Below are 19,051 nucleotides of genomic sequence, written 5' to 3'. Positions count from 1 at the left end.
TGTTCTATGTAATACGCGATACTGATAAACGCTGTCACATTGAAATAAGAAGAAAACATATTTTCATTTTCAACGATGGTATATGTGTTTATGTGTCATAGGAGGAAATGTTCATACAGATATAGATAAAATAATTTGAGATAATTTTGCAACGAAGAAAGTAGCGCATGACTGATCACTATTGGGCATTAATACATTTTTGCTATCTCTTCGATCGTCCAAACGTGATTCAAACTCGGAGCATTACCGAGGTCGCCGGTAGGCGAAATTATCGTGTCTCTTTAATGGCCAATTAGTATCGTTCGCGACGGTCAAGGTTGATGGCTCTTAGTAACGCAGAAAAGCAAAAAATGTTTGTATAATAATATGATAGCTGCTCGTGTTGCATACTAGCAAAATGACTTTAGCATGTAGAAACGGAAAAGGAAAAGGTCGTCGCCCACACTCTGATTCATTAGACTCGCTGAAAATTTATCGCATTAGATAAAGTCAAGTTATGCGTTTCCGTCGTCGAACCTCTTATTCTTGAAGAAATGTCAATTCTCTTTAACATTTTTCCTATTCAATATTTAATTATTATTATCGTCGCTCGATCTAATCTTTCTAATCTTTCGACGTTATCAATCGTCATGATGATTGAAAAAAATGTTAAAAAACACAATTTACAGAGTATTATCTCGCGAAATAAAAGCAGTTAAAATATTAATTATTTTTTTTATGATTATTGTTTCTAATGTAAGAATCTAAGTAATCATTAACAGGCAAAACCGACAACGCTCGGTTCTACTAATTTTAGATTATCGCAATAAAATTTCTTTGTGCGTCGCACGAGTGCTTCGTTGATGGAACAAAAGTCTGCAAAATTCGCAAAATCCACACGCTTCTCTTTGTAAACAACCGAAGGAAATGTCGCGGCGAAATTTTACTCCGAAAGTGTGCGAAAGCACACGGTGGACGACTTGTGCGATTTTATGTCGGCGAGTGTCGCGCAAATCCGCAAATCGTGAGAAATCGATCGCAAGGAGCAGCACTACTCATTTTTGTCATCGTCGTCGTCGACGTGGGCTTTTGAATTTCCTGCAAAGACAGAGAGTGACTGAAATCTCGGCCGCTTCATTCATACACCTATCAGTTGGCTCACGACCGTCCAGCCGGGCAGTCAGAGGCGCTCGCGAAACGCGCGCTTGTCGTCGACGAGCGACGATCTTTGACTAAAAAATCCCGCACTCCGCGACGTAAATCACGTGGACGGATCCGAACGAATACGAATACGTTTCCGCGTACGAGCGACGAGCGAAACCGGCCTGGCGACGCCTCGGAAGATATAATTCCATTTTCTCTCGCGCTCGTTATCTCTTCCTTTTCCTTTTCGAGAATTTCGAAGAGGCGACGTCCCTTCCTTTTCCTATCCAGTAGCTCCATTTAACTTCAGCTCAGTGCGATCGTCTGAAAATTTTCACTTTTGAAGATCTTTATAATTTCGCGGGACAACTTGGGGAAAGTGAAGTGACCACAGGGGGATCTTACGGGATTTGATTCTGCTGTGCAGACTCGATCGGTTCCATCGGCGGAACGGTATCGCTCTCGCGCTGCAAAGCGCGATAGCACTGTCAAACGTTGCTCGCATACCGCTATCGTGACAGGGGCGTCATACTTGGCTCGCGGAACGTTCTCGACGTCACTATTTATTTACCAGCTCGAAAGTCCGCCTCGTGTGTTACGGAGACGACAACGGATCTCTCGGATCGATCGATTGTTGGACCGAGTTCGTCGCGATCGTCGGCCGATCGCGCTACTTAAGTACTCGCGGTGTTTGTACAGTGACTGGATGATATTTTCAGCCTTTCTTTATCTTTTGTTCGCGGCTGCGAAAAACTATCGACTAGTCCACGTGATCGTCGCAGCGCTTTTCGCGCGTACTCTTCGAAAGCGCGTCGTCTTTGCGATTTAAATCGCGAATGTGTCCGAGACCCTACCGGATTCGGCGCTCCTTGCCGTGCGATCGACGATTCAGAGATAGCTGCGCGAAGAATATTTTCGGTGGATTCAATAATTTGACGAAATATACGCGAGTGGCAAGGTCATTTCTGGAGTGCGGTCTTATCGGTGTGATAAATTCGGAGTAAGTCGTCGCGAAGCTACACGATATATCGATCGTAAGCTGTCCAAGTGAAGATATGTATAAGTAAGCTGCGATTGGCATCCTGACGACCTGTTTAGCCTGATTGTCCGTAAAAAACGGACAATCATTATATTCTGTGTGTAATAACAACGATTATTTTCATACTAAAAGATAATCGGCCTTTCCGTATATATCAGAGATTTCGCTTGACAGCGAACTGACTTCCCTTCGAGGAAGCACGCTGATCTCTCATTCGCGTGTTTCGTAATCGACTTATCGGCAAATCGTGACGATCATGTGAGACGATGTGAGACCGCTCCGCCGAAAGTCGGAGCTCCGAAATTCTTGAGACGCGCTGAACAACGCCGACTACGCTGACAACGACGCTGGTTATTATACATTCGAGATGAAGTGTATCATTGATGAATTGCTGCCACTGCGAGGAGAAGGAACGAGGAAGAAGAAGAAGATCCTGGCTCTGATAGCCACTCGTGGATCTGTCATTCTTTTTTTCTGAATTTCCGCCTTTTTCAGGAGCGCGGTATCAATTTTTCTGAAAAAAGAAGAAAAAGCTAAATTTGAATCCAGACTCATCTGCAAATTTTCTTTTTATTTATTGACTTCTTTTTTTTTCGACCATTCCTCTTCTGCCTCACTATTCTTCGTCGAAAGTAGCGATTAAAAGATTTTTCGACTTAGCCGCAAGATAAGAAATCAAAATGTCTTCTGGCCAAAGAGAAAACGAGGAGTATGGATTGGGATATCAGAATACTTTGGTGAGTATCTCGTTCAAATTTCACAAATTCTGCAAATTGATGCAAGATTAGTATTAGTATTAATATTAGTATTAATATTGATATTAATGCCAGATTTTTTATGTGCGATTTTAACTAACCGTCTGTGAGAAGTCAATAAAATTTTATTTTATTATCTGAATTCGATGAATTTTTTTGAAAACTAGTAGAAAATTACTATTTTATTATTAAAAGGTGAACAAAAGAGAGAGAACAGCTTGATAGCATATTGAGCCATGGATTTAAAAATTATCGGTAATGATAATCATTACATATAATTTTTATGTTCATGATTATGAATTTCTAGAAATAATTAATTTGATTATGTGAAGAAAAAATAACGTGGTCGTAATGCTATATTATTTTATTACATAAAGTTTGAATTAAATTGTCGGCTTGTGATGATTCAGTAAATTGAAGATAATTTTTTTTTCTGAGAACGACAGATATGATTATCAAGCCTCTCTATAATGTAAGATGTAGATCTAAATTATTAAATATTCGTAATGTAAATTTATTTTGTGGACAATGATATTCATTCAGACGAGAGATGACATTTAGGAAGATACAAAATTACTATCAGGAAATAATTATAAATTATTTATGAAGAAATGTTTTTCTAAAACTTGAATCTCTTTGTTTTCTCATTGTCTAAGCTTACCTAGAAAAGAATAGTGTTTTCTTCGTAATATTTAGACATATATTATAATTTATATAACTCTTCCAATCAATTTCTGCAATCATTTTTTACGTAAACGGAACTTGGCAAATAATTATATATCAAAAGTATTGATATTTTCGTAATATTATTAAAATCTGCAAAATGTCACGAGGCAACTTAAACAAGTTTTTATATTAACGTATTTAACATCATCAATTAATAGGTTTTATTGGTGAATAAAAATATTAAAAAATTTATTTTGAAAATTTTGCATTTAACTTGTAAGATAAGAGAATTAAACAATTGTTAAGAATGAATGATATTATTTTATCATTTTTTCTTTTTTGTAATATATTTTATTTTTTTCTCGATTTTAATTTTCTTTCTTATATATAAGGGAAAATATATATTTATGACACAACTTCTTCCAGCTATCGCAAAGATCGCGAATGCGCTTATATTTTTCAACGCAGCGTGTTAACATTATTCGTTTTGTCGATCTTTGGATGCTCATAAATTATTATTATCAATCATAACAAAGTTCGCGTTTTTATGACTTACGATTCATTGAGAAAAATAAATATCGATAAGAAATATTAGTAATGGAAGCGAAATGTGGGTAAGCGAAAAAAAATTGCAACTTGCTGTCAAGGCACGTTTCTGGCAAATAAGCTTTCGAACGCGTATCAAATCGTATAAACTTTTCGCTTTCATGACAGAGCTAAGCATATCTTTGTTGTTTTTGAATGGAAATATATTGTTGTAATATTTTTATTGCGAGGAAAAAGGGAGGAGAGAAAGAGAGAACGGTAAATCTTGCCAAAGATGACACAAGGTTGCAAGGGTTGAAAACCTATATCTTTGTCTATTTTCGGTTGTCTATTTCCGTTAGACACAAATAGTCCTCTCATGTTGCAAATCTCTTACCGAATGCCTTAAAATTCTTTATAACTTCTTCACTTGCAGATATTTTATCCAAGAATACAAGTAATTAAAGAAATATTTGCAGTCGCATCATAATTGCAATGAATTTGCAATCATAATTATAAAAAATTTATGAAATACTTTTAGCTATGTTTATAATTATATATCAAACTTGTAATTCTGCTATTTGTGTGTGTGTGTGTGTGTGTGTGTGTGTGTGTGTGTGTGTGTGTGTGTGTGTGTGTTTATAATTTCTACATTTATAATAGATATACAGATCATTATTTCCATTTAATCTTTTTTTACTTTCCATTAAATTTTTTTTAATTTTATTTTAGAACAGAATTAGAATATATTTTTATATCAATGATTGATCTATATCAATATTCTTCCCAAGTAAACTCTGATAAATGTATTCATTTTATCGATGTTCTTATTTCGTATTCAAATAAAGGCAATATTTTTTAAGTAGCAGATCTATAAATTTTTTGGATGAGTCATTTAATGTTTTACTCGTAGATGCATTCGCAAAATCGGTGAAATATATTTTGGACGAGCCTCTATGTAGCACGTGTTTGACTTTCTCGCGTGCTCATGCTTTCTTGCGATGCAATTGATTGCCAACTCGCACATTTGCAGCGGAAGTGCATGACCCAATGGAAATACATACTCGATAATAAAAAATCTGACCGACATGCATAACAAACCCACAATTATAATTAATAAAAAAAAAGATTTATTATTTTTCCACGATTAGATCGTATATAATTGTAATAAAATATATATGCATTTTCTTATTTGTATATAAATAATTATCATTCATAAATTTATAATATTTTATTGTTTTTAGGATATAAATTAGAATAAAGAAAGAGAGAAAGGGAATATATAAATTAATTATTTTCTTTTTGCATTTGCATATTTTTGTATTTGAATATATGCATAAATTTGTTATTATTACATGTTAGTCTTTTTTTACTAAATATGTAATTTTTTACTAAATATGTAATTATATAAATACATTAATACATGTAATAAATAATAACTTTGTGAAAAAAATTGGTAATATCTAGTAGCTGAAATATATGACATGAGCATTTCCAATTAGTTTGAGACCATCACGAACATGGTTTGGAACTGAACGCATATCATATGTCATTCTTTATCAAAGAATTCACAACTTCACTTTGCTACAAAATTGCTTATTGCTATAACATTTGTGAAATCACGAATTGCACATTGATGTTATTTACCTCGTCGATTATTCCAAAATGTGAAATTTTTTTTTGTTAAATTATTTTTGCAGAGATATATATTATTTATATCATTATAAATTGCAAATACTTTTTAATAATTTATATTACAAGTGTATCAATATATATAACAATGTATCAATATAAGTATATAAGTTATCTACAGCGTTTTTTCCGTGAACGTGTATAAATATTAATTTGTAGCGCTTCTAACACGGTAATGAAACTTTTCCCCGATGCGATCTAGATCGATCGAAATATAATTAAATTCAAACTGAAACAAAGTTTGTCCAGCTGTGCGAAAAGAGGTCGCGGATTCTAATGCCGCTCTCTATTTCCATCTGTTCTCTTCTCTATTTTGCAATGAGTCGTAGAGAAAATCCGCGAGATCACTTGTCACAACGTCTGCCAAGTCTGTGCCCGTGGAGATTTCAAGAGCTTTCCGCGTGCTTTCGAACGAGATGACAATGCGTTACGGCCTCGGCTAAAATGCGTCGCTATGCACCCTGTGCAATCGCGCAATACTAACCGGCATTCGTCATCCAACGTATGTGCCGGTGTACGTCACGTGCGAAATTTTTCACATATCCATGCTCTTCGCAAATTTGCAATCTCAGCCGCAGGTTATACTGCGACTGCGAATTCTCGATCATTCTCTTTTTCTCGTATGATTCCGTATTCCGATAAACCTCATATTTTGTAATCTTATATTTTGAATTATGAGTTGTGAAGAATGGAGAGAATAAAGAAAATCGCAAGGTTACAATTTTTCGATAGAAGAGACTTTGAAATCGCGCATATAATAAAGTTAAAATGTACTAAATAAAAATCTTTTAATGTCGAAATTATCTTGGACCAAACTTTTGAGGAATATGAATTGAATTATTATATAAATTATATGAAAATAACTAAAAAATACTATTATGATTCACCATAATCTATGTCGCTATTAAATAACGAGCACGTTCGCCATCTCGTCTCTTAATGTAAAGAACAATTTACTTTATTACGTTTGTTCAGGAAATAAAGTACTCGCATAAGATTAGGCGCGTACTTTTCGTGACACACGAACGGCGTGTTTAAGGAAATTTTATAACCTGCATTTAAGATAATCTTTCTATTTTCTTCTTTATATCTGTTGCGTCTCTCGAGATTCTATCTAGAATAGGACTAAAAAGATATTATAGGATTCTAGATGTAAAAATACCAAATTTTTTGAAATTAGCGGAAGCCAAAATGTTGCAAAAAGTTATATTCTTTTGAAAGGCTTGTCGGTTTCTTCTGTCATTTCTCATTTTTTTCTAAATATTTTTTAATCCCTTTTTTGATTCGTGATTAATAATTCCTATCTATCCTGCCAATTACGTGTTTCTGTCACGCTACTCCGCACGTGATCGACACTTGAGTAATTAAAAGTTGTTATTTGACTCGAAAATTTGACATCTCTAATTTATAGCTTAAAACATTTATTTTTGTTCGTATAATTTGCATAATTTATTCGATTAACGTCTTAAACAGCGCTTTTTGCAAAGCTTTTTTGAATTTTGGTAATTAAAAAAAGCTATAGCGTAAAAGCTCATATATCTATTTTATTCGCTTCTTTTGCAGTTTTTTAATATAAACCTACTCATCTTTTTTATATTTAATATAAAATAACAATTATAAAAGAGCGAAGAATATGTTTCTGATCGTAATTGTGAGATTTTCGCATTTTTCGTTAAGATTAATTTTCCAAACCGCTGTCGCAGAGTGTTTTCTCCCAACCGATTTATGGCTGTCGCTCGTTGGGTAACTCGTAATCGTGTTTATGAAATTAAATATTTATGATGTAATCTTGCAAATGTGTGTCGGTATATGAATCACTGGTAAACCTCGATTTGATTTTGACGTGAGATATGCACGTGTTGTATGTGCGACCGGCTGCTTCAGACGGTCTCTCACGGAAAATGCGTGTTGTAATCCCAAGTTATTCATGACGGCAGAGTGCCATTACAATTAAATAAATTGCTTATTAATAATTAAATTTGATATATTGTATTTCAATATGCGATACATAATACATAATTATATAATACTCTTCTATACACCATCATCAGAATCGATACGCTAACTAATCGTTAGAGATCTAATCGTCTTCTCGATTAGATCTCTAATTAAAATCTTCATATTGCACCTACTCCTTCCCAATTCGATTTGCTAATGTTATATAACAACGAGTTCACTTATTACTTATGGTTGTATAATATCATTTTGTTTTTAATGAATAAGATAAACATCCACAACCAATGTGAACGAAAAATAATAAGTCGATTATATCGCCGTTTGAATTTGCATGGTGAAGACTTCCTTGCACACATCTCTACAATGTCGATATGTTTATAAAAATCTCAAGATCTGGAATCGTGATCAATAAATCTCTTATGAACAATGAAGGGAAATTATCATTCGAAATCGTGCAGAAAGTTTTGCGATGAGGATGAGATGATTATCGTCTGCAAAAATTGCCAACAAATAGAGCAAAATTAACCGAGAAATCCTTTTTTTGTCTTGCTCGAACACTTTGCATTGTAAAAATGTGCCTGATTAAACCCACGATAATGTACTGCATTCTGGAATTCGCGCTTAATAAATTGCCTTTCTCAAAATGATTTTTGCGTATCAAAGATACTAAAAGCAATAAAAACTGCAATAAGGCATTTTCATCGAGTGTGAAAAGATCTTTATGTTATTATGAAATTTTTAAATCTTCCTACACAGCACAAATGACTATTTATCGATTAATTGTCGACTTTTTTCAGTTGACTTGAAATCGATTTGTAAAATCGACGTTTAGCTGTGACTATTTCTGTAAAAATCAACCTAGTCGCCATAATCAAGTAAAAAATATCGGCTTATAGTTGTCATAAAGTTGACCTTAAGTCGGCTGACTTATAGTTGGGACATTTGTCGACTATTAGTCGGCTATAAGTTGATATTCAGTCTAACTAAAGTTGATTTTAGACTTCTTCTGTCGACTTATAGTCGACTAATACGGTCGACTACGGTCGACTTTGTGCTGTTTAGGTTGTTCTTAAACAATCGCCTTTTTGTGAATTAAAGCTCTCGTTGTTCGCGATTAAAAAAAAAACTGTAACAAATTTTGCAGAAGGCTGCTGCTCGCGATCCTTTCTTTTCCAAGTTCTCGCAAGTTTTGCGTCGCGATTAAAATCGGAAAAAGCTGAACAGTTACATTGTAATAATAAGCGAGCGGTTTTACGAAATGTCGAAAGATCTAGATTTTGCCTTTTACTTAGTCGAAAAGATAATAAATTCTTGCAATTATCATGGGATCGATCTAGAAAAATCTCAGTCGTTCGCTCGATGTGCAATATAACGACTCCTATAGTTTTTTAATTGGAAGCTGGAATAAAAGAGTTGATGAAATCTTTACTGTCTCAAATTGATGATTAGAATTTTATGATTAAATTAAAAAGTTTAGATGAGTTTATGGGACGAGAAGACCCTGTAGAATTTTATTAAAATTTTTATTTATGAGTTTGTTTACAAATAAAATAAATATTTTAATTTAGTTGGGAGGATTATTATATTAATTAAACTATATAAATAAGATGATATTAATTTATAGATTTATGTGTATATGTTATTGATGCAGACAACGTTTGTCCGCGGATACGCGCACGCCGTTGTACACATCGTTTCAAGGTTTTTCCTCATATTGAAGTCCGCGAATCGATTTACAGGCGGATACAACTAAAAAGAACCGAAACGGACGCAACGGATCGATTGCGATGTCGCGTGACTCGCTCCGTTGAACTTGTTCTTTTTCTTATGTCCGATGTCATGGCGGTTGCATAAAACGACAATCCATGCATAATTGGGCCGCATGCGCGATCAACGTGGGTGTCGATCTTGCATGCATCTCATGAGAAGAATACGTGTCTTCGTTTATGTAATGCAACATCACGCTACTCCTTTTTGCATCTTGCTCGTGACGCGATTCATACACGTGGCCTAATTTTCCGAAGCCATCGATCGTGCGAAACGAATATCGCGGATGCGACAGCAATCGATTAGCAACACTCAAATGTCAAAATGTTCACGCGTTCTTAATGCCAATATGCTGTTGTTATAATCGCAGTTGTAATAATTGTTATTGTTCACGTTTGATTAATCTCTCGGAAGAGGGTAATATACAAAAAATATGTCATCTTTCTTTCAAATCTGTCAATGCTGGCATTGTGCTGTGAAATATCCGCGAGAGATTCATGTAAGTCTAGCATGTATGTAAAAAGTGCATATATTTGTATTATAATTGTTTGTTAGACGATAAATATTTCCTCATTTTATATATCAATTTCAAGGTTATATATTTTCTATATATGAGTTCTATAATATAAACGTAAAAATTGATGGTTATTTGCTCGCATAAATGTTGCTTAAACATATTTATTGCCGATAACTTATTTTAATAGTAATAACATTCAAAGCTCCCGCCAAAAGAGGCGTTATAGTTTGATTCCATTTTCCGATATTGGATAAGTCAACACTAATGTCGACGACAGTGTGATGAGCGAATTCAACACGTGGGACACGTTGTCAAAGAGTTTAAAACAATATATTTAAAACGATATTTAAAACAAACATATAGAATTCTTCTTCCTCACAACTTCTTCTTGAAAGAAACACTGACGTCACGTTTCTTCTACAAAGCGAGATCTGTATGCGAAAAGAAATCACTGTAAGTGAAGAAAATGAAATATCACTCGAGTCTGTAATTGCTGATACGTAACACTTTGGTCAACTATATAGCGTTAAGCACGTGATCTCTCTGGCTTGGCGCTAAATTTGAAACAAAGTAGAGAAATAGAGAAAATACACGGAATCCGAAAGAAAGAGAGAAAAAAAGAATTATTTTACTAAGTCAACGTGAAGGAAGCAAAAATTCCATCGTCTACAGCCATCGCTTCGTTCATCGATTTGTTATCGTTACACTAATGATATATTTTTATTCTTAACATCAAATTAAATCGAATCTTTGAAGAAGAATTCAATGGTCGTGCAATCGCGCATCTCTGATTTTTATCGTGATCGATAAGCGATAACGAAAGTAAATGAACTGTGACGTATTATAACAAATATACGCACAAGGTTTAATTCGATTTGATAGAGCGGATCAGCTACTCGTCCTCGATAAGGTGAACCGAGCGATAAAGCGAGGTCGTGCAAGTTAGTTGGCCGATTCGCGACTGACGACAGAAATAGAGAATCAGAAGCGAGATGCCGATCGTGGTTCATAGAGTGTCGTTCAATCGTTTCTTGAAACTTTTAACGAATACTTCGACGTTGCGTACCGTTACCAGAATGGCGTCTACAGGATGCCAGGATCACGATCAGAAGGTCGTCCCTAAGGACGAGGTCATCAGATTTATCGAGGAATGCATGTGTAAAGCTGGCACCACGGTGGAAGACGCGCGCATCGTCGGTCATCATCTGATGACAGCGGATTACAGAGGCCATTTCAGTCATGGAATGAACAGGATGCAAATGTACGTACAGGATATCGAAAATCGAATCACCGATCCCGCCGTCCGGCCACAGATTGTCACCGATTTTCAGGTGAATGCCTTCCTCAAGTTGCTGGTGGAATTTGCACATCGCGAAAAAAAAGTTCTGTGTTCATCACAGTGTCGTGCTCGTTTTGAAATCTAGTCTATATGTGCGAGTGCGTTCGTTATCAGTTGATTATAACCGCGAACATATCAGTGATGTAAATATTTTTCGAGTATTGAGTCAATTAAAAGAGGATTTACATGTATGATACCATAAAAAATGATATTTGCATTTCACAGTAATGATGACGCCGGGAGTCTCCCCTCTTCTTCCCGCTTCTCGTTGTGCGATTAGCCTTCGTATCTCAACAACTGATGACCCGATAAGATACGCGTCTCCCTGATTAATAGGCTTTGCTTTCTTCGCCGGCAAAAAGGCATTTGTTGCTGACTCGCGAACCCTACATATGTTTTTCTTATCGTATTTTCGATCAGCTATAAATATTAAGCGCCTGATAGTAATTGCCCACGATAACAACATTCTATTTTATTTTCGTGCTACTCACATTCCATTTTCGTTGAAACAGAACGGAAATTTTTCAAATGTAATTCCGTTGACAATTTGACGACTGGCAACAAAAGGCAAATGTTAATTAACCGTTAGCGTAATTACTTTTTAGAGTAGCGTCGCGAAAACCACTGGCACGATTGCAAGCACGCGCGTGGTAATTTATCGAATAGACGCGCCGGTAATTTGGCGATCGATAATAAACACGCAAGCGTTAATTAGCATGGCTCTAATTATTTTCTAATTCTAATTATTACCGCAGATCTAATTATTACCGCAGTATTATTAACCGCGAAAATTACAAGCTGTTAGGAACATATGCATCGCGTGTATGTTACCTTAGTCGAATATGACAAGCATGATACATATTACATATTTAGCAAATGCAATAAATGATCTCGATACTCGCGTATAAAAATTTTATTTTTAAAGAGATTAGTAATTTAAAAATAAAAGCTAACTCGAAATTAAATTATGACAAATTCCACCGGACGTATATATACGTATCTCTCTAAATTTCTTGAAGTGAAATTCCACTCGAAAAATGGAGTGATCACTGAATCACTCAAATTGGAGTAATTTTTCACTTATAAAGAGTGAATTTTTCCATTCTGTATCGTGAAGTGAATATTCTTTCATTTTTTTCAGTCTATGTTGTATGGTGAAAATATTTTAATTCTTAATTAAAGGACGAATTTAATACGCTTCACTAGATTTATATCTAGCGAGTGGTATGTGACATTTTCATCAGATGGACGCGGTGGAGTTTTATTTCTCGTAAATAAAAATTACACAAGATAGAATAAAAGATTTTATTAATATTATAATATCATTTTAACTTAATTTTTACTTTAATCATTTTTAATGACACAGGTTTTTTGAAGGTGAATCCCCCAAAATAGGATTTCACTCTATAAAGTTCTTCCAAATGAAAACTCGAAAATGAAAGTAAATTAAATATTATTTTAACAGTACAAATATGATTAAATCATATCAATAATGATAGATAAATCATTTACTCGAAATATTCAGTCTACAATTGAAATTAAACATTCACCCTTAAAAATAAAAAGTGAAATATCATTCCATTTAAATTGCAGTATCTTCATTATCCATTGAATGTTTACTTATGGATAACTATTTTGAGTGAAATTTCCAAGAAATTTAGAAAGAAATTTAGAAAGATCTTTTGCAATCACAATTTTCAGGCGATAGCTCTCGTGGACGGGAAGAACGCGTTGGGCCAGGTGGTTGGCAAGTATTGCATGGAGCTCGCCATAGAAAAGGCTAAAAAATTCGGCATCGGCATGATAGCGGCGCGCGGTTCCAATCATTACGGCATCTGCGGTTATTACACGATGATGGCAATGGAGCAGAGTTTGATCGGATTTACTTGCACCAATACGAGTCCGTTGATGGCGCCAACGCGCAGTATGAAGGCCGGCCTAGGAACGAATCCCTTGTCCATGGGTATGGTCGCCTGCAACGGTGACGAATTTGTTCTCGATATGGCGACCACTGCCGTCGCTCTCGGCAAGATCGAGTTGGCCATACGAAAAGGCGAGGACATCCCTGAGGGTTGGGCACTCGGACATGACGGAAAGGTCACCCGCAATGCCGAGGAGGCTTTTCGAGCGTCTCTATTGATGCCCCTAGGTGGCGCGGAACATAATTCCGGGTATAAAGGTTACGGTTTGGGTCTGATGGTCGAAATACTCTGCGGTATTTTGAGTGGGAGTCATTTCGGGCCGAACATTCGTCCCTGGAAGACCGGTGACAAGATCGCCAACCTCGGGCAATGCTTCATGGCCATTAATCCAGAGGCATTCGCACACGGATCGAAAGAAAGATTAACGATCTTACTCAAACAGTTGAGAGATCTGCCCGCTGCCGGCGAGAAACCGGTCCTGATCGCCGGTGATCCCGAAAGAGAGCACATGAAAAAAGTTGACAAGGAGGGCGGGATCACGTATCATCCAAATCAGCTGGAAGCTTCGGAAAAATTCGCTAAACATATGGGCGTGCGACCGATGAAACTCGTTTCTAAGTTTGCTTGATTCGTCCGTTTTTTTTTTTTTTTTCTTTTCTTTTTTTTTTTAATTACAAAGAGATCGATAAGAGAAAAAGATAAAGTAATTTCTTCAATTGTCGTTTTGTTTTTTTTTTTTATATTTTATTCTTGGTCAATTTTTATAAGTTTTAGTATAGAGATAACATATAAAAAATATAATCGATAAACTAATTAAATATTGATTTATATTTCTCGATCACACACCAATTATTGTGATGATAAAAACAGAAATAGATATTTCAATTCTGATTTACGTACCTTATATAATATTCTATTTGCACTGATTGAAAATGATTATGAATGCAATTTGTAGAACAATTGCTTCTTTAAATGATAACCTGAAAGCGTAATGAGATTGATGGTAAGACTTATAGAAATCGACGGGATGATTATATCAATCTGCGAGTTGTATGCGAGCAATGTTTGGTCTGAGGTAAATCAGTTCGCGTGTGCAATTCGATGATTTGATGTACACGCCATTCGCGTATGATGATATAACCAGCGATGCGATTTGATCGCCGGTCGATGATGATGATGACGGCCTTGGACTTGTCCGTACATTCTCGATTACAGTTGTTACGTCTTTGCGAGTGGGTGTTGCCGATAATATGGAACTTGGCATATTATCGGAAATAAATAAGTCGCAAAATACGTGAACAATCAAGATCATTGCTTTATAAATTTATAAGGATTATAAATTTTAATTGTTATCTGCGTATTGGTTATTCGTTTGAAAAAAATTTCATAAAAACGTATTCGAATCGGTATATATGTACATACAATAAGTAAAACGTATTATTTTTTATAAAAATTATATCGATTGTAATTTTATATATTATATACTTATATATTTTGTATATATTTTGATATATACAAAAATATATATTTTATAATATTGTAAACTATAATATTAAACTATTATACGAAAATACTGTAAATTTTTTCTATATTAATGTAACTTTTATAAGACCAATCTATTTCTATGTATAATTAGACTAGATTTTAGAACTTAAAAGATTAATTTGACAAGAACCTCTTCTTGCATTTTGCTCGCTTTTACATCAGAAACAGTAAGCAGGGTTATCAACGACTGTGTCATGTAGACACGGCGTCTGACTCGAGGTTGTGTTATCAGTCCTCGAGAAAGAACAAGATTACAAACACTGGTATTCGCCATTAATTTCTTGGAACTGAAAGTTAGTTATTAAAATGGATAAAGAAAAAAAATTAATTTACTTTACAAAGTTCAGATTTAAGATATTACAGGCTTATCATGACTCATCCTCACGAACAGTTTTGTTGGCAAATCTAAAAATTTGTCCAGATCTCAAAATAATTTTGTTCCTTCAAAATTATTATGTACAACGTTCAAATTGGTTGCTAGAAGATGAAAAATTTTTGCAGTATTCATTATATCTAAGCACCTTATATAATAATTTTGGTTTTACAAAATTATTTTCAGACATGTGTCAAATTTTTAGATTTGTCAACAAAACTGTTCTCTATGTTTGATATCAGAAACGAGAAAAAACACATAATGAAAATCCCTGTAAAATACATTAAAATAAAAATATTTTTTAATAAAACAACATTGCAGTTGATAAAACAAACTTGTAAAGTACGTTGAAAACTTTCCTTTTGCTTCAGTAAACAATAATTATATATCTAGAGTTAAATTATGTCAAGAATATTATGTTCTAATTGAATTATTTCTTATTTTTAAAAAAGTTTCACTATATGTTTTCTTGCTTTTAACGTCATCCAAGATAATTAAGACCAAGATAATTTTAAGGATAAATTAGTGTAATTATTTGTTGAAAAACTTTTATTATAAATCTTTTCTTTTCCTGTAACTGAATACCTGATTTCTTCACTATATTCCTTAGAAAGATTGATTTCTCTCTTAGATTTCATTGACAAAATTGGTATTCCATTCCGTCAAATGATCGAATAGATTACTTCGCGTGTATGCCGAATGTATGTCGCTTTCGAGATGTGAATTGAAATCACAACATTGCGTTCTCTCGGTCAATGTGTTAATAAATTTCGAAATGTACGTGACGTCTTTTGTAACCTCTTAATAGAATTGATTTATAATTATATCTCTCATGTGATCACTTTTAAAAACATCTTTTATAAAATTTTGTATTTTATCTATATTTTGTCTTTTTTATATTTTTTTTTATATGTTCCATCTTTTTCTTTATCTAAAAGAATCTCTTTCATTAATCGTTAATATTATGTTTCGATTACTATAAGATGATTGTGAAATCACAGTCGTTATTTCTTACATTAAATAATTGAAGCATTTCTATAATAATTGTTGTAAATTACATCGTCCGTTGCGTCCGATGCAGTTAGAACTCGCGGTGAAGGTCGGTTGCAATTATCACCATTGACTTTATTCCGAAAAGAGAATCTACGTAAGCTACTGTGTGTACAAAAAAAGAATCTTTAGAAAAGCGATTTTACGGAAAATCTGTCTTCGGAATATCGCAACGCGCTAATCGACTGTCGACTAGCGTTGTATCTTAGAATCTGTTGTTCTTGAAACTGTTTTGTTTAAACCTATTGTTTCATTATGCAATAGAATATCTTCTTCTTGAAAAATGTACTCATTAATTTTTAAAATAAATGCAGTTATATAGCAACACGATTATTTCGTTTTTTTTACCGATGACCGATCTGTATATTTTTCAGCTCGACGGAATCAATAGATGCACAGAGGTTCAAAAGTTATCGGCACACTTTGTTTGTTTTCGCATTATCGAGCAGACAGGAACGACACGCTGTTTCCATCTTTTTTCACTTGATAATACGACTCGTTGCACGATCCAAGGGCCGAGTGCCAATTGAATACTTAAATGAAAAATATGTTATTCTATAAAATCGGTATCGCTATTAACGATAAACTTGAAGATAGAAGGCACACTTCTAAAAATTTGCATAATTTATCCCCCGACACATATAATACAGCGATGATCGACGAGTTATAAAGCATAATTTGCTAACAGAGAAAACTGTATGAGTCATTAAAACGTTGACTAATCACAATCGACATTAATTAGACTTATCTCTTTTGTCGAATCTCTGTTTGAATACTCAATCATAATACTTCTTTACCAATATATCCTGGATTTAAGTTGTAGAAGGAATAAATAATAAAATATTTTGCAAGACCTCTACTAATGAGCATGCAAATAATCTCCACGGAAAAAAAAGATTTTGTAATTTTGAAAATATCTAAAAATTTGGCTAGCTGCAGATTTGAAAATAATTTTTTTGAGTTATCAAAATTATTATATAAAACTGTAATGATGATAATATTGCAGACAATTTTTATATTTTAACAGAATTAATTTAAGTACGTATTACATCTATTCTTATTTGCAATAAAAAAATTATTATAAAAGATTATACACTAGATTATTATAAAAGATTATTATACAGACTACACTACAGACTACAAAGTAATACAAAAAATTTGCGATAGTTTAGAATCTGGATTAAAAATTATTTAAAAGTAAATTAGAAATATGCTTTAATAAAGATGTAATTAAAAAATAATGACAAAGATTTCAATTTTTTTTATATAAGTATTTTAAGTATTCAAAATGATTTATGTACAGTTCCATTACGATGCAAAAATTAGTTGTTCTGTAAATAAAAATTAAATTTTTATTGATGAGTTTTTATACAAACGAGTGATGGCACAGATGAAATTAAATTTTTATTTACAGGACAACTAATCTCTGTATCGCAATGAAACGTAAGTATATAATATTATATATATATATATATATATATATATATATAATATTATATACTTACGTTTCATTGATATATATATATATATATATATATATATCAATGTATATATATACTCTTGAATGCTAAGTACTTATATAAAAAAAAAAAATAGAGATTTTTGTCATTATTTTTTAATTAGATGTCCATCAAAGCACACTTTTACTTATTTATTTAAATTTATTATTAATTTTTGAGATTTTCTCCAGGTTTCAAATTCCAGGTTTTAAATTGCCGCTAAATCTTTTTGTATTATTTTTAAATGCGATTTAGAATAATCCATAAGTTGTTCATAATTTTTCTGATGTAAATATTAAAAATAGATGCAATACATTTTTAAATATTCTACATAATTATTTTTATGACTCAATAAAATTATTTTCAGATTTGTATCTGGCTAAATTTTTAAATACTTGAGCACAACTTTTCTTCGTATTGTGTACTCATATTATTTATTAATCAAGATTGAAGTCGAATAAATGTCATTGCATTTAATAATTACCTTAATGTTACATATTGCCATAAGAGAAAATTGTCACAAGTACATTTCGTTTGTAAATCATGTGCGCGTACTCGAGATAAAAAAGACCGTGATGGAGATAGACAGAGCCGACGGGTGTGATTCATCTCTTCGCTGCGGCTAAACAGGAAGGAAGATTCAATAATTGGACAAACGATCCTGTCCAAAATGCAGTCGTCTGCAGTGTTGACACATCACGGGCACGATAATTCATCATCACTCGCATTAACTAATTCACTACGATCTAACTATATTGTCAGGGGGTCATGGAACTCATGGGACATCCGTGGCGTTCTGGGTCTTGCATTCCCATGGCGGTTTATGGTATAATATTAATCCGTATGAAATATTAAACTGCCTTTAATATTTTTTGAATAAAGCACGTGTATCTTATCTTTACAATATATTCAATAAGAAGTAAATATTTTTATTTCCTATTGTATATATTTTTATTTGCCATTTAAATATTTTTATTTACTATAATAAATATTTTTTATTTGTATGAAAATAAATAAGTTATAACGTTATATATAATATTATATAAGTGAAGTGCAAAAGATAAAATTTATTTAATGCAAATTATTAATCTTTTATTCATTTTTATGAATTCAGAAATGTCTTTTTATTATTTGAAAATAAAGATTTTATTATTCAGCAAGAATCGCGTGAAGATATCGCACATTTGTGAAATATATTGCATTTTCACAAATAATATTCGCCGCGTAGAAATTCGCGTCATTCGCAGTTGCGAGAGCAAGTATAATATGACATTCAAATCAAAG

The 19,051-nt window shown here is 33.4% G+C and overlaps 1 protein-coding gene and 1 long non-coding RNA gene across 3 annotated transcripts; one reads left to right on the top strand and one right to left on the bottom strand.

Annotated features, from left to right (window-relative positions):
* Positions 1-60: 60 nt before the first annotated feature.
* Positions 61-1,669, bottom strand: LOC105429641 (uncharacterized). Its single transcript, XR_968118.2, has 2 exons — positions 1,528-1,669; positions 61-1,446 (listed from the first exon to the last, which is right to left on the bottom strand). It is a non-coding gene; the product is annotated as an uncharacterized LOC105429641 (long non-coding RNA).
* LOC105429639 (uncharacterized) lies at positions 1,442-16,593 on the top strand. Of its 2 annotated transcripts, none has more exons than XM_089077002.1 (2): positions 1,442-2,898; positions 13,080-16,593. In XM_089077002.1, the coding sequence occupies exons 1-2, from the start codon at positions 2,842-2,844 to the stop codon at positions 13,926-13,928; spliced, it is 906 nt and encodes a 301-aa protein (XP_088933128.1). In that variant the 5' UTR covers positions 1,442-2,841; the 3' UTR covers positions 13,929-16,593. The 2 variants fall into 2 exon arrangements, with proteins under 2 accessions (XP_088933128.1, XP_011641057.2); XM_011642755.3 differs by lacking the exon at positions 1,442-2,898 and adding an exon at positions 2,918-11,370.
* The last annotated feature ends 2,458 nt before the right edge of the window (positions 16,594-19,051 follow it).

Source organism: Pogonomyrmex barbatus, unplaced genomic scaffold (assembly GCF_055798465.1).
Source record: "Pogonomyrmex barbatus isolate J1 unplaced genomic scaffold, ASM5579846v1 scaffold2, whole genome shotgun sequence".
NCBI lineage: Eukaryota > Metazoa > Arthropoda > Insecta > Hymenoptera > Formicidae > Pogonomyrmex > Pogonomyrmex barbatus.
Note: the sequence above shows the minus strand (reverse complement) of the source record. Positions and strands in the feature narration are given on the sequence as shown.

Bases quoted from the DNA above. Each gene is read 5' to 3' on its own strand.
- LOC105429639 (XM_011642755.3), top strand. From the start codon at position 11,032: ATGCCGATCGTGGTTCATAGAGTGTCGTTCAATCGTTTCTTGAAACTT. The intron at 11,371-13,079 runs GTGAATGCCTTC...CACAATTTTCAG, and splicing joins AGATTGTCACCGATTTTCAG to GCGATAGCTCTCGTGGACGG.